At 41.1% G+C, this 12115-nt stretch overlaps 1 protein-coding gene across 1 annotated transcript; it reads right to left on the minus strand.

Moving 5' to 3' along the window:
• Positions 1-1829: 1829 nt before the first annotated feature.
• Positions 1830-7670, minus strand: LOC103701066 (rop guanine nucleotide exchange factor 1-like). The gene is made up of 5 exons (XM_008783018.4): positions 7036-7670; positions 6746-6862; positions 6115-6656; positions 2907-3257; positions 1830-2555 (listed from the first exon to the last, which is right to left on the minus strand). Exons 1-5 carry the CDS (start codon positions 7352-7354, stop codon positions 2124-2126), a joined length of 1761 nt encoding a protein of 586 aa, XP_008781240.1. The 5' UTR covers positions 7355-7670; the 3' UTR covers positions 1830-2123.
• Between the last annotated feature and the right edge of the window lie 4445 nt (positions 7671-12115).

Below are 12115 nucleotides of genomic sequence, written 5' to 3' on the forward strand. Positions count from 1 at the left end.
TGCACGAATTACATAGTAATTGCAGACAGAAACGTGATCCAAGCATGAGATTAACGGTCAATCCTATTGTGGTTATGGTTCCAGCACACCTCTTAATTCATTGCAACACCTAAAAGACAAAAAAAAAAACCAGATAACATGCTATAAGAACTCATCCAATCATCTTTGTATTATTCATTTTCATCACTGAATTATTCTGTTGTATTATTGGTTATGTCACAATCTAGAGTCCCACCCAAAAAATTTAGTCAGGATGTGTTATTTGAATTCTTTGACTCTACATAAGTACCCGAGATCTACACATCACATAGCTGAAATGGGATTAAACATTTGCACGGATGGGCCATCACATGGTTCCTCCGTTTAAGTCCAGACATTCTCGCTAGGCTAAGAATCCAAATCCACTCATAAATACCTCGATCAATTTATGGTCAGCCCAAATAGATCTATGTTGTAGTATCTCCTTATCCTCATAGGTCATGGACTGGATTCGCTCTGATATTATTTGTACCAACCTAAGATCTTATCCTAAAAGCCAGTCAAAAAATATTATTTAGATTTTTTGGTTCTATATAAGTATCTAAGATCTATCTAATACATAGCCGATATGAAACTAAACACATGCTCATACAAATCCTTACATATTAAATGCAGAAGGATCACATAGATCTATATCTTTATTCTACCCTTCCAATCTACTTTCCCGTTAACCCAACTCCCATATTGATCTCACTCGGAATCTTAACGGATTGTCTCCATGCCACTGATTTCTCTTGCCACCGACAACAAAAGGACGAAAGTATTGTTAGGACTCCCAACACGAAGGTCCAATCCAATGTTTCTCATCCCCATGCAAGCTCTCCTCTGCTTTAAGAACTGTTGATACCTGAACTGGTGTTGAACAATGCTGTTGATGCCTGAACTGGTGTTAAACAATACCATATGGACGATCTTGAATGACCTGGAATGTAACTCCTGTCCAAAAAACAGAAGAAGAGAACCCCAGGCAGCGGGCCTGTGCTTGCTAGAATCACAACCCTGAATTCCGAACGGGAGGAACATATTATAAATTGACAAGCCTCAGCTTATGTGAACACCCGTGGAGATAACTGTGTCCGCCTCCAAGACTACATTGCTCTGCACCTCTTCTACAATACAGCGGAAAGGATGCTCAGCAGCACAGCAACACCGTCCCAGGAAATCACTAGCAGGATCAGTGTCTTGCCGAAATAGAGAAATAAAGAAAGAGTACTCCAAGAAAGATCAGGTCCATTCTTTTGCCATCTTTCGGCTTTGTGGATGAACAGTGACCGTGCGACAAATATCACTTCAGGATATGTAATCAATACTCAAAAGCATCAGCTTGATCAATAGTTGTGTCCCACAGAATGAAACTAATTAAAATATGAAATGAAAATCTTCCATTGATAGAGCATTTACAAGATCATGCATATATAGTGCCATCATGTTTTGGAGATTAGTAATTTCAAAAGAAAAAAAGAAAAAGGAGATTAGAAAAGCTCAAGAGAGTAAAACAGTGGGGGAACCCACCTCACATTTGGGTAAAGAGATGAAAGGACATTAAAGGAGCAACAGCTTATTTATCTACAGATGAAGATTCAATAAATCACTGAGTGATGTCACCTGCTAAAATCTATGATTGCACAGTTGGTTCTTATACTCTCTCAGTTAACATCATGACAGGGTGATCCAGAAAGAAACAAAAGCCATTTTCTGTGGCTTGATACACTGTCGGGTACCTGGGCACATCTTTTCTGCAACTGGAAGTTTATAAAAAAGATGATTCTCTTAAGAGGTACACTTGACGATTACCGAAATGTTAAAAGAGGTATCCTTGAACATCAATTAGATTCCAAATGCAACAACTTTCTTTACAACCAACTGTTCAGTTTCAGTCATAATAGGTAGCACAGACATAAACAAGATGGTCACTTGCAACGGAGAATAAGAAAAACTTGAATCGTGTTTATTTCTATACAGGAACAAGCGGCCAACCTGACAAGCACCAGCTTACGCCTCTTCCTCAATGCTTTCCATTGGATGAATTTTGTACTGGTCCAGCTTTTGCTACGTGCATTTTACTTGATTTGTTTGTTCACAAGTCAGTCCCTTTCAGGGGCATCTCCAGCATCTCTCCTTGCACTCAGGTTTCTGGCATACGACCACACCCTCTCCACCTCACCAGATATGAATTTTCCCTCTTTATCATCGTGCTGTCCTCGGAGGCTGATCTTGCTTAAAGAAGGATGCGCTCTTCCCGGGCTTCCAGTCACTGGAGTGGAAGAACAAAATGTAGGTGTGCCAAATGGAGAGGCATAGGGGGTGTTCTGGATAGAGAAGGGGCTAGGCGAGATCCTTTTCTGAACAGGCAGTCCTCCAAGCCCTCCTCGATTAAATATAGAAACATTTTCTGCAGCTGCACACGTCTTTGTTGCATCATCCACAAAAATGAGATCATCTATCCTTGCCATTATGTTAAATGCCAAACTCTCCATGACCCTTGAGTAACTCTCAAGGATTGATTGCCCGACGTCCTGCAAAACAATTTTAAACAAAACAAAGGAAGATTATGTGCTGTTGGTTAAAATAATCTACTGATAGTCAAAACCCATGCTATTAACTAAGGTAGACATGTCAGCTAGAAGGGATCTCCAAGTAAGACCCATCCAAAATCGGCTGATTGTTTGGATGGTTCAGAGAAAATGCATATGGATTGAGCTGAAGACTGAGAAATTTAGCTTCTGAAACTCCAAGGAAATCTTGTTCCTCTTTCCGCTGATTAGTCATTGTACCATTTAGCATAACAAGATTTTCTGCAGTAAGGACTAATGGTAGAAAATAGATCAGAGAGAATAAATATAGTCCAGAGAGAAAATGAGAACAACCTTATTGTACTGAATCTTGTACATATCTAAAACAGTCTGCGGGAGACCAGGGTACCGTATTCTCAAGCTCTGCAAAAGACACTCAGCCCGTTGTGCCAGAAACTGACTTCTTTCTGGATCACTTACTAGACCCTTGACCTTCCCACCCCATGATGACTTCTTTGCCTTTGATTGAGGATTTCCTTTTTGGTCTTTTAGCCTCCAAACATGTATGGCTGCCTCAAATCTATTTGCTATTTCCAGAGTATGATGCTCGGATGACAGGTCCAAGCAATCCAGGAGACATTCTGGTGAAAATTGATCAGCCGTTATATACCGGTAGATGATCTCACCTAAACAGGATTTTCCATTCTGCAGGTACATGAGATGGAAAAGGCTCAATCTGGTCAGTAATGAACCCACTTGAACTGCTTGCCAGATACAATCCTCGTTGAAACTTACAAAGATAATTCATAATTTTACGACAATACACTTAATAAATGTTGGTAAGAATAATAAGATAGCAGAAATTTTAGGAAAAAAGCAATTTATCAGCAGGCATGTGTATTTCGTGGCTATCACAAACTTGATCATCAAAAACAATAGCAGCATTCCAAGGTGTTTTTGTCTGCAGAAGTTATAAAATTGCTAGCACACAGTTAATTTCTACTTATTTATGTAAGCAAAGGAGTAATGGCGAGCTTAAAGAAAACCAAGAATCTAAAACTAATGTTCCCTTTCTTTCTTTTTTTTTAAGCAGTTCATAAATAACACAAGGATGTTTCTAAGTCAGTACAGGTCTCAGTTCCCTAGATGTCCATGGTACAACTGTCTGGCTTGCTTTCCACGCTAAAGCTGAATGCGCGCACACAAGAACACACACCCAGACAGGCATCTGCATGCACATGCACATCAATGTATGCAGGCACAATCTCTCATCCACGCAAAAGAGAAAAGAAGAGGTTTAACAGCATTTATCAAAGTTCAGCTCACATCATTTTTGCAGGATAACTTTCTCAAACTGGATACTTTCGTGTGTCTTCTTAGAATCAGACATGCCAAAATTTATCCACATTAAAGCCAAATAATAACAGCAAACATGATGTCTCCTTGATTACTTGGGAAAATAGATTGCCAATGCATAGCAGAGGAGAAAAAACAGTTAGCAGATACTGTATATAATTAAGAATGCAAACAGCCAACATTCGAACAAGATGGAGAAAGCCGCAAGAAAGAGTTGAATTAGACGTCAACAGAGATAAGGAAAACCAAGATTTTATGAAACCCAGTTTCAGATAGGAGCAAATATGCAAAGAAAAAATGTAATGCGATGGGGATGAACAGTGTTTTTAAATATATAAAAAACAACTAAAATTTCAGAACACAGTGAACATTGAGTTTCATGCCAACTCTCTATAGATGATGATTTTAGGAAACAAAGAACTATTTGCCAATCCACAATAGGGTCTTAAATTGTTCCCTTTCTGACCCATTTGGGTACCCAACTTTTAACTCTAAGGAACAATTGGTGACTTAAATACTGACAAATCAGCAAAAAGCGGGTCTAGATTCAGAAATATTGTAAGGTTTTACTCATGAATGAAGATCATTTAGTGCAATAGGAGTTTCCTGTGGAGGCCATCACACTAAATTCCTCCTTTTCTAATGATATATGATGATTTTGTTTCTCTAACAGACATTAAAGTCTCACCTGTCAGCCATTCTCCCTGTAGCCACAAGAACTGTGACCTTGTTGATTCAATTCTTAACTCCTGCAATGACCATAGAGCCCATAATTTAGTTTTCATGATATTAAGAGCACCAACTAACTGGCTTCCCATCCGGTTCTACAAGATTAAGCGATATTTCAAGTTTTATGCCTTGTATTTCATCAGAAACCTTGAATGGTGCTTTGCATTTTGTCTACTAATTTCACTTACATATTCTACATGCATTTATTTTGGACCTCCGTGCAATTTTTGGTGACTGAAGGGTCCTCATATTGGGGCTTCGCTGGTATTAGGTGCCTTAGCTCACCCTTTAATCCTAATCCATTTACCATTATGGTATGAACGTTATTTGAACTTTTTCAAGGGTTCTTAGCATCTTAGTTGTCCCTTTCGGTGGGGACACACTTTGGTCTGGCCAGTGCATGGCCAGCTTGAGCGACCTGCATTTTGACAAGCTGAACCAAGCAAGTTACTGGCTTACTGTTGAATCGTGCTGAGCTTGGGTCATCACTGTGAACCTGATCACTCTTCTCAACCTAGGTAACACCCCCCCCCCCCCCCCCCCCCCACAAGGATGCCCACAAAAAAAAGAAGGTATGCATGCATTGAATCATAATCTCGGTGTTAACAAACAAAGGCTGTAGCACAACAAATGAAACTCAGGAGGGTACTTGAATTCCACCCAAGGAGTTTATAGATGTACTCGTTCAATTTCTTAGTTTTCTCTAAATAAAATAAAAACTAGCCATTTCATAAATCCGGTTGGACTGCTACCGGTTGGTCTTGAGTTGAAATCAGCCATAGCATGCCCAGAGGATGACTTGGGCGAACCCTTGTTTGGTTATGACAGTGAACCATGCTAGGATAGGGGTTAGTAGGACTAAGATCGGGCTGGTCTGCCTTGCCCATGGCCTTCATCAGTGTGGACCCATCCAGTACCCAGTCCAATCCATCCAATGTCCATGTGTATCTTTTGGAGATTGTTCGCCCATTCTAGGTTACAAAACATTCTTCTAAGATTCTCAGCACACCTAGTTTTTAGCAGTTGGTATTCTCTGTTTCAAGTTCCTCACCTTTCTCTGGAGGCCCTGATACACTTGACTGCCCTTAGTTGCTATTCTTCCTTACGATGATGGTCCACTAGTGGAACAAACACTATGCCTTGATCTGAACCTCAGTAGGACCAAATATCACCAACTAAAAGGTGATCTACAAGTAATATTTGGTTTCAGCCATGGGCATTACTTCTTAATCCATTATTCCTTAATTTCACATGCAGCTTTATCAACACTCATGTCAAGGCAAATCAATACATAGCAAGCATGAAAGGATCGGCTTATCCAAGAATTCCTCTACAAATTTGAATCCAAACGTTCCAAACTAGAAACATGCTTGTTAGCACACTTCATCGAAATTCAGATATATCCAATTGGTTTAACCTATATAGGTTCAAATTAAGCAGATTCAAAATTGTATTATAAGTCATACTTTACATATACCTTTGGCAATGTCTCCAAGTAGACATCAGGGATTTCCATCTCGGCAAGCACCCCACTGTTGATCGCCATCGCCGCCTTGAGTATCTGATTTGCACAATCCCTGCACTGCTGCAACTTCTTCCTTGCATCCTCAGACAGACCAGTTGGCAGGACCCGTGGGCACGGGAGCCACCATTTCTCCTCCTGCCTCATAGACGGCCTCCCAAATGAAGAAGAAGGGTATGTCCCACTTCCATCCTCATCAGCATCGGCAACCAGGATCCCCCTATCGACATACCAGAACTCAGTCTCCCGGAACCCATCCAGCATCGCAAGAAGCATCGCGTCGAGCTTTCTGAGCGCCGGGAGGTTCATGTAGAGATCGGTGCGGGGACGCGGGACCATCACCTCGAAGGTTCCCCCGCCGGGGAATTCTTGGAGAGAAGGGACGAGCTCCACTATGGAATCACTCACACATAAAAGCCATTCCATCTCCCGGCGCCACATTGCCTTCTTCTGTGCTGCCAGCGGCTCCAGCCTCCACAGCTCCCCAAACACAGTAGCTGAACCCAATTTCCCCCCGAAAAAATAATCAACAAAAATCACAAAAAATGAAAAAACAATCGAGGAAAGAAAGAGGAATTTATCTCGCCAGAGAGATTTGTGATGGCATTTGAGATCGCGAGCGCCGTGCAAACCCCTTTTCCACCGCCGGACATGTCTTCGCCAAGAAGAAGCTTAGCAAATCGCTCCTTCATCATCTCCACTTCTGGAGAAAAATTAATCAATTAATTAATAAAAATGAGAGCAGTGACAGCAAAAGTGCAGCGGATCTTCTTCCGGATCTCAAGCTAGACGCAATTATTTTGGTTCTTTTAAACCAAAAAAATGCAAATTGTTCATTTTGAGAGAAGAAAATTAGGGAAAAAATAGACAACGAACCAGAAAAGTCCGTCTTCCGCTTCTCTAGCTTCGCGTCCCAGAACACCACATCCCCACCGGGCAGCAGAGCCCGGGCCGCCACAGCGGCGGCGGTGGCGGCCCGGGGCTTCTCTCCCCCCGCCGCCGCCGCGGCCAGCGGCGAGGACGCGAAGGAGCTGGAAGCCCCGGCAGCCGATGACGAGGCGCCGCCGGCACCGCCGCGGCCTCCGCCGTACCTCCGGCCGGAGAAATCGCTCGAACTCTCCGACTCACTCACGTCCGCGCTCGGGCTGTAGCTCCCGCACCGCTCGTCCGACGCCTCCGACGAGACGCTCCCCATTCCCCCACCCGAAAACCGTAGCACTATAGACCCGATCCAGTTTACCGCCGGCTGCCGGAGATCAGCGATCCTCCCCGCTCGTTTCCTCCATGGACGGCCCGGATCGTATCACGTACAAGCTGGGGCTTCGGACCCCGTCAGTGGGCAAAAGGAGTAAAGGAGTGAAGCTAGAGAGCGGTCAGAGAAGAAGAAGGAGGCGCGAACCAACAGCTGTATCTCTCTAACCCTTTCTCTTATCAGTTTTCAATGAATTCCATCTTTCTTTCTGCCGGAAAAGCAAAAGAGAAGCCGCTTGCAGGCGGCTTCTTTCCTTTCCGTATCACTAACCCGACATGACGCGCTCTTTCTTTAATGTTAAATGGCCTTTTCTTTTTTACTGTTTTGCCCTTGATTCCTTTGGGTGGGGCCCAGTGATACTGTGGCTTGATCATCCGACACGTCAGGAAAAAGGTCCAGGTGTACGTCGGATCTCGGCCTGCGGATCGCGATGCTTCTGAATGCCGCGCAAGCGGGGCACTGGCAATACGAATATACGATTGTAATATGTAGTACGTTTTGGGTAACTCGTGATCGGTGTGGGGACCGTTTTCTGGGAGTGGGGTTTATTTCTGGGCATGATATTGGGTGTCCGTGAAGTTTAAAGAGTACGGTCATACGATGCGTGGTGGACTCGTTTGTAGCAGGTTTAGGACGCCCCCGAGGGGCACCCGACAAGGGGGATGCGGACGAAAGGGACGGTTACGCCCTGTTTGCCCTAAGAAAAATGCTACGAAGCCTAATAGGTTGACCAAACCATTTCTCTACATGCTTGATAAAAAGGAAAGCAAACCTTCAAAGTTTAAAATTGGAACAAAGATCTGCTTCTCGATCATCAATAGCTTATATATTATGCATTGATCAATGGTTGAATAAGAATGAGATAGAATATTTATTTATAAATTATCATCAGGGCCGGCATAATTTTTAGATAATTTAGGTGGTTGTCTAAGGCTCCGGCTTAAAAAGGATCTATTTCAGAAAAGATATCAAAGACAAAATGAAAAAAAAAAAAAAAATCTTACTATGAGTTCGTTTTAGACCGGCCTACTGCAGAAAAAGGTCTAAAAAATAAAACAGTTTTAGACCTCTAAATATATTGGGCCGCTTTTGACTATCATTCATATTGTAATTGCAAATTGAACCTCTCCAATGCAACTACTAACTGAAGAAGATCTCAGTTCAAGTGAATGATATCAAATACGTTGGTCAAATTCTCCTGGGATAAATCACAGGCCATTTGTGCATGCTGCAGTTTGGTGACGCTGTGGGGCTGCGTAGTGTTGCCCCTAGAAATAAGTTTACCACAAAAGAGGAGTAAAGTGACCATTTTGCCCACGATGTGACGCACCAGGCTAAACTAGCTCCGGCGGTAGAGTGAAAACGGCGTACGTGCTTTACCGTGGGACTAGTTCGTACTTTTAGTAACATATAGGGGTAGTTTAGGTAATAAGAATTAAGGCGTGACGGAATCATGGCAGGGAACATTGTGTTGACCGATTCGATAGATTGATGAGCTGTACATTGTAATTCTGATGCCGTAGACTCGAAGCATGCCACAATAATTTAGTGCGGTCAAAATTATATAAAAATGGGCAGAGGCACGTACTGTGCTTTCTAAAAAAAAATTATTGAACACAATAACTCAATTATATTTAAGAAATGGAGAGCTGATCAGAGTATGATTGCAGGAGGAGAGGGCCTGCTTGACATCATGAGAATGATGCATTAGAGTTAGGTTAGATAACAAAATATTTGGCCGGCTTGTCCAAATCTTGATGCGTTTCCTTGCAAGCTTTGAGTTTGTTGTTATCGTACCCACGTAGGCTGGGATTTTGTTCTCTCGCGTGGTGTCGTTTGTCGCCATGCAATGGTGATCAAAGGGTTGGGTGAGATAAGAAGGGCTACCTAATCGGTGCTGACCCAATCGTTCGCTCGAGATTGGGATAAGCAGTACTCATATTGTTATTATTATTTATAATACAATATACAATAATAAAAAATAAAAAAGAATATTAGATCGTCGCTCTCCATTACGTGTTATTTTGGCTGCATTCTTATTTATAATGCATTTCATCTATCCGGATAAGCCAATGGCTAACCAGTTTAAACCAATCGAAATGCGATAATTGTTACAACCAAAAGAATACATGCATTAATTTGTATGGTGACATTATTTTTTGCAAAATAATTTTCTATATCAAATTATATAAAATATCTATATCAATTCTAAACATTAGCATGATTCTGCTGTATCTATATCATGTTGACTGGTACGGCAGAACCATAACAACACATAGCATGTCTTTTCTCATAAATTGATTTTTATTATACTCATCTAGCATAAATACATCTATGAAAATTAGAATAACATAGTGCCAGTCTGCCCGGAATTAATAATATAGTGCCAGTTTGATTGGCGAGAATAACATAGCATTTAAAGATAAAACAAAGCTTTTGAGCAAATTGATTTGGATAATTATTACACAGTCACAGAAAATTCTTAGCTCCTACAAGAAGAATAGGAACTAGGAAGAAGACCTGGATTGTTATGTTGTGTCTCCGACGAGAACAAACTAAAGCCGACAGTTAAAACCAGTTTAGCAATAAAACTGGTTTAGGTTGAATCTCAAGAAAAAGATAAAAGAAATAGTCATCAGTCATTCCCAAAGCCACATGGGGCGCAAGAATCCATGGATTCTGGGCTCTGACTCTTGGTTTATCAACGATTTAATAAGCAGTATTGGCATACTTAGGCAGTGGTTGATGTGAAAAATGGTGTTGGTACATAGATGACAAGTCTGCCCGGCCTCAATGACTTGTCCTCCCTCTCTCTCCGGAGCTGGAAGCATGCCAATTATCCTCCATTGTCCATCGACAGACATTTCAGTTTATAAGCTATAGGCAATAGGGTAAAGAAAAATGAAAGAAAAAGAGAAGGTATATATGATTCGAATTATGAAAAAAAGCTCCTTTATTACTATATTATAATAATATTATATTACATTACAGTAATATTATACTATATCATATATTTATGTATTAATATATATTATATTTTATTATGATTTGTTGTATAATGTTATGCAATATCCTTTATGATCATTTTGTCATACCAAAAATATTTTCTCAGTTTGTTTACCAAATACATATTAAAATTTTACAATACTTTAAAAATGCAGTTACCAAATAGCAAATAACTTTTTTATAAAAGCTATACTTCAAAGGGTTCTACTTCTGAAAGCTCTACTGCCAACAGCTCTGCCTAACGAGGCTTATGTGGAATCTGCACAAAGAGTATTCATGAAAGAGGTAGACACTTAGAGAGTCTGGATGATAAGTGCGCTAACTTTATGGGGTAATAAAACCATTTACATCCATATGAAGCCACTTTCCTTGTCTCCTAGAAAAAGCCAAATGCATTCTCACACACGTTATAAGGAACCGCCTTGATGATTTCCCTCTCACCCTTCCACGTACACATACTCCATGGGGAAGAGTCTCAGAAGCGTACTTAGGACAGAAGAGGACCAAATTCGTAAGGTATTACCTTATAAGCTCTCAACCATCAGAGATGGTTACGGAGATTCAGATGGATATTATCTCTTTAATTTGTAGATGGTTAAAGGTATATATGAGATGCGGTACATCTCTTTTGTCCGTGTAAACCTTTATGCGCATTTAAAGGATGATATCCCAAGCGCAAGCCCATAAATAAAACAAAGTCCATCTAATTAGATGGATTAATACAATTGAAGTTTTCATAATATTGAATGAGACATATACAAGATGGAGAGAAAAAAAGTAGTGCTGGATGGGGTTCTAATTTTGTTTTCACAGTGATACTTTCTCTAACCACCAACTCATCATGCTTTGGCTTGGCTTCATACTAGCATGGGACATGAGCAGATTTTATTTAAAATAAGCCAAATCTTAACCCATTTACAATTAGCAACCGAAGGATGGTAGAATATTACAAGCAGCTAGTCCATTTTCTCTAACATTTTCTTTGATTAGATCTTACAAAGTCGAATCAGCATAACATGGTCGAGTTATCCATGTAAACTTCAGACAAAAGCGGTCATGCTATTGCCGCGACCAGTCAGTTCCGTAAGGTTGGTCCAACTTTTGCTGGAAGACTTTGAGAGGTTTACAACTCAAAAGTCAAAAGACTGAAGTAAAAATTAAATAGAACTTGCGTAGATCCCATAGAAGTTTCAAGGCCACTGAACACCCAGAAGAGCACAAGGTTGGGAACCGGGAGAGTGCCGTCGGCAGTCGCTTTTTTTGATGCATGGATGCATGCATTCCACGGACGTCCAGGGGCACCCTCCGGGAGATAAGGGTACGTAGTGAAATTTTTCATGCACGGGTGCCCCCCAACGAGGACGTTACTTAATTTAAAATAGTTTATAGAAATGCTAAAGATCCGCCTCGTGAGTGTGGCCCATAATATTACTAGGTGGGCAGTAGGCGAGTTGAAATTTTTGCCCGCCACGCAAATTTGAACTTGAAGAGAACAACATTACATGAGCATCTCTCTCAGAAAGCCTAGTGGGGTCCTTTCAGCATGTCATTGCTATGCCAGTATCTAAGTCTCTCTGGGGATCTTTCAAGGTCCTTTTAATGTATGTTTTCTTGTGGCCATGCCATACATAGTAGCATTTCTTGGCACTCAGTGCTCCAAAATCCAAATTCAAGCCTAAAATGTGCTATTACATCTAC

This window comes from Phoenix dactylifera, unplaced genomic scaffold (genome assembly GCF_009389715.1).
Source record: "Phoenix dactylifera cultivar Barhee BC4 unplaced genomic scaffold, palm_55x_up_171113_PBpolish2nd_filt_p 000254F, whole genome shotgun sequence".
Taxonomy (NCBI): Eukaryota; Viridiplantae; Streptophyta; class Magnoliopsida; order Arecales; family Arecaceae; genus Phoenix; species Phoenix dactylifera.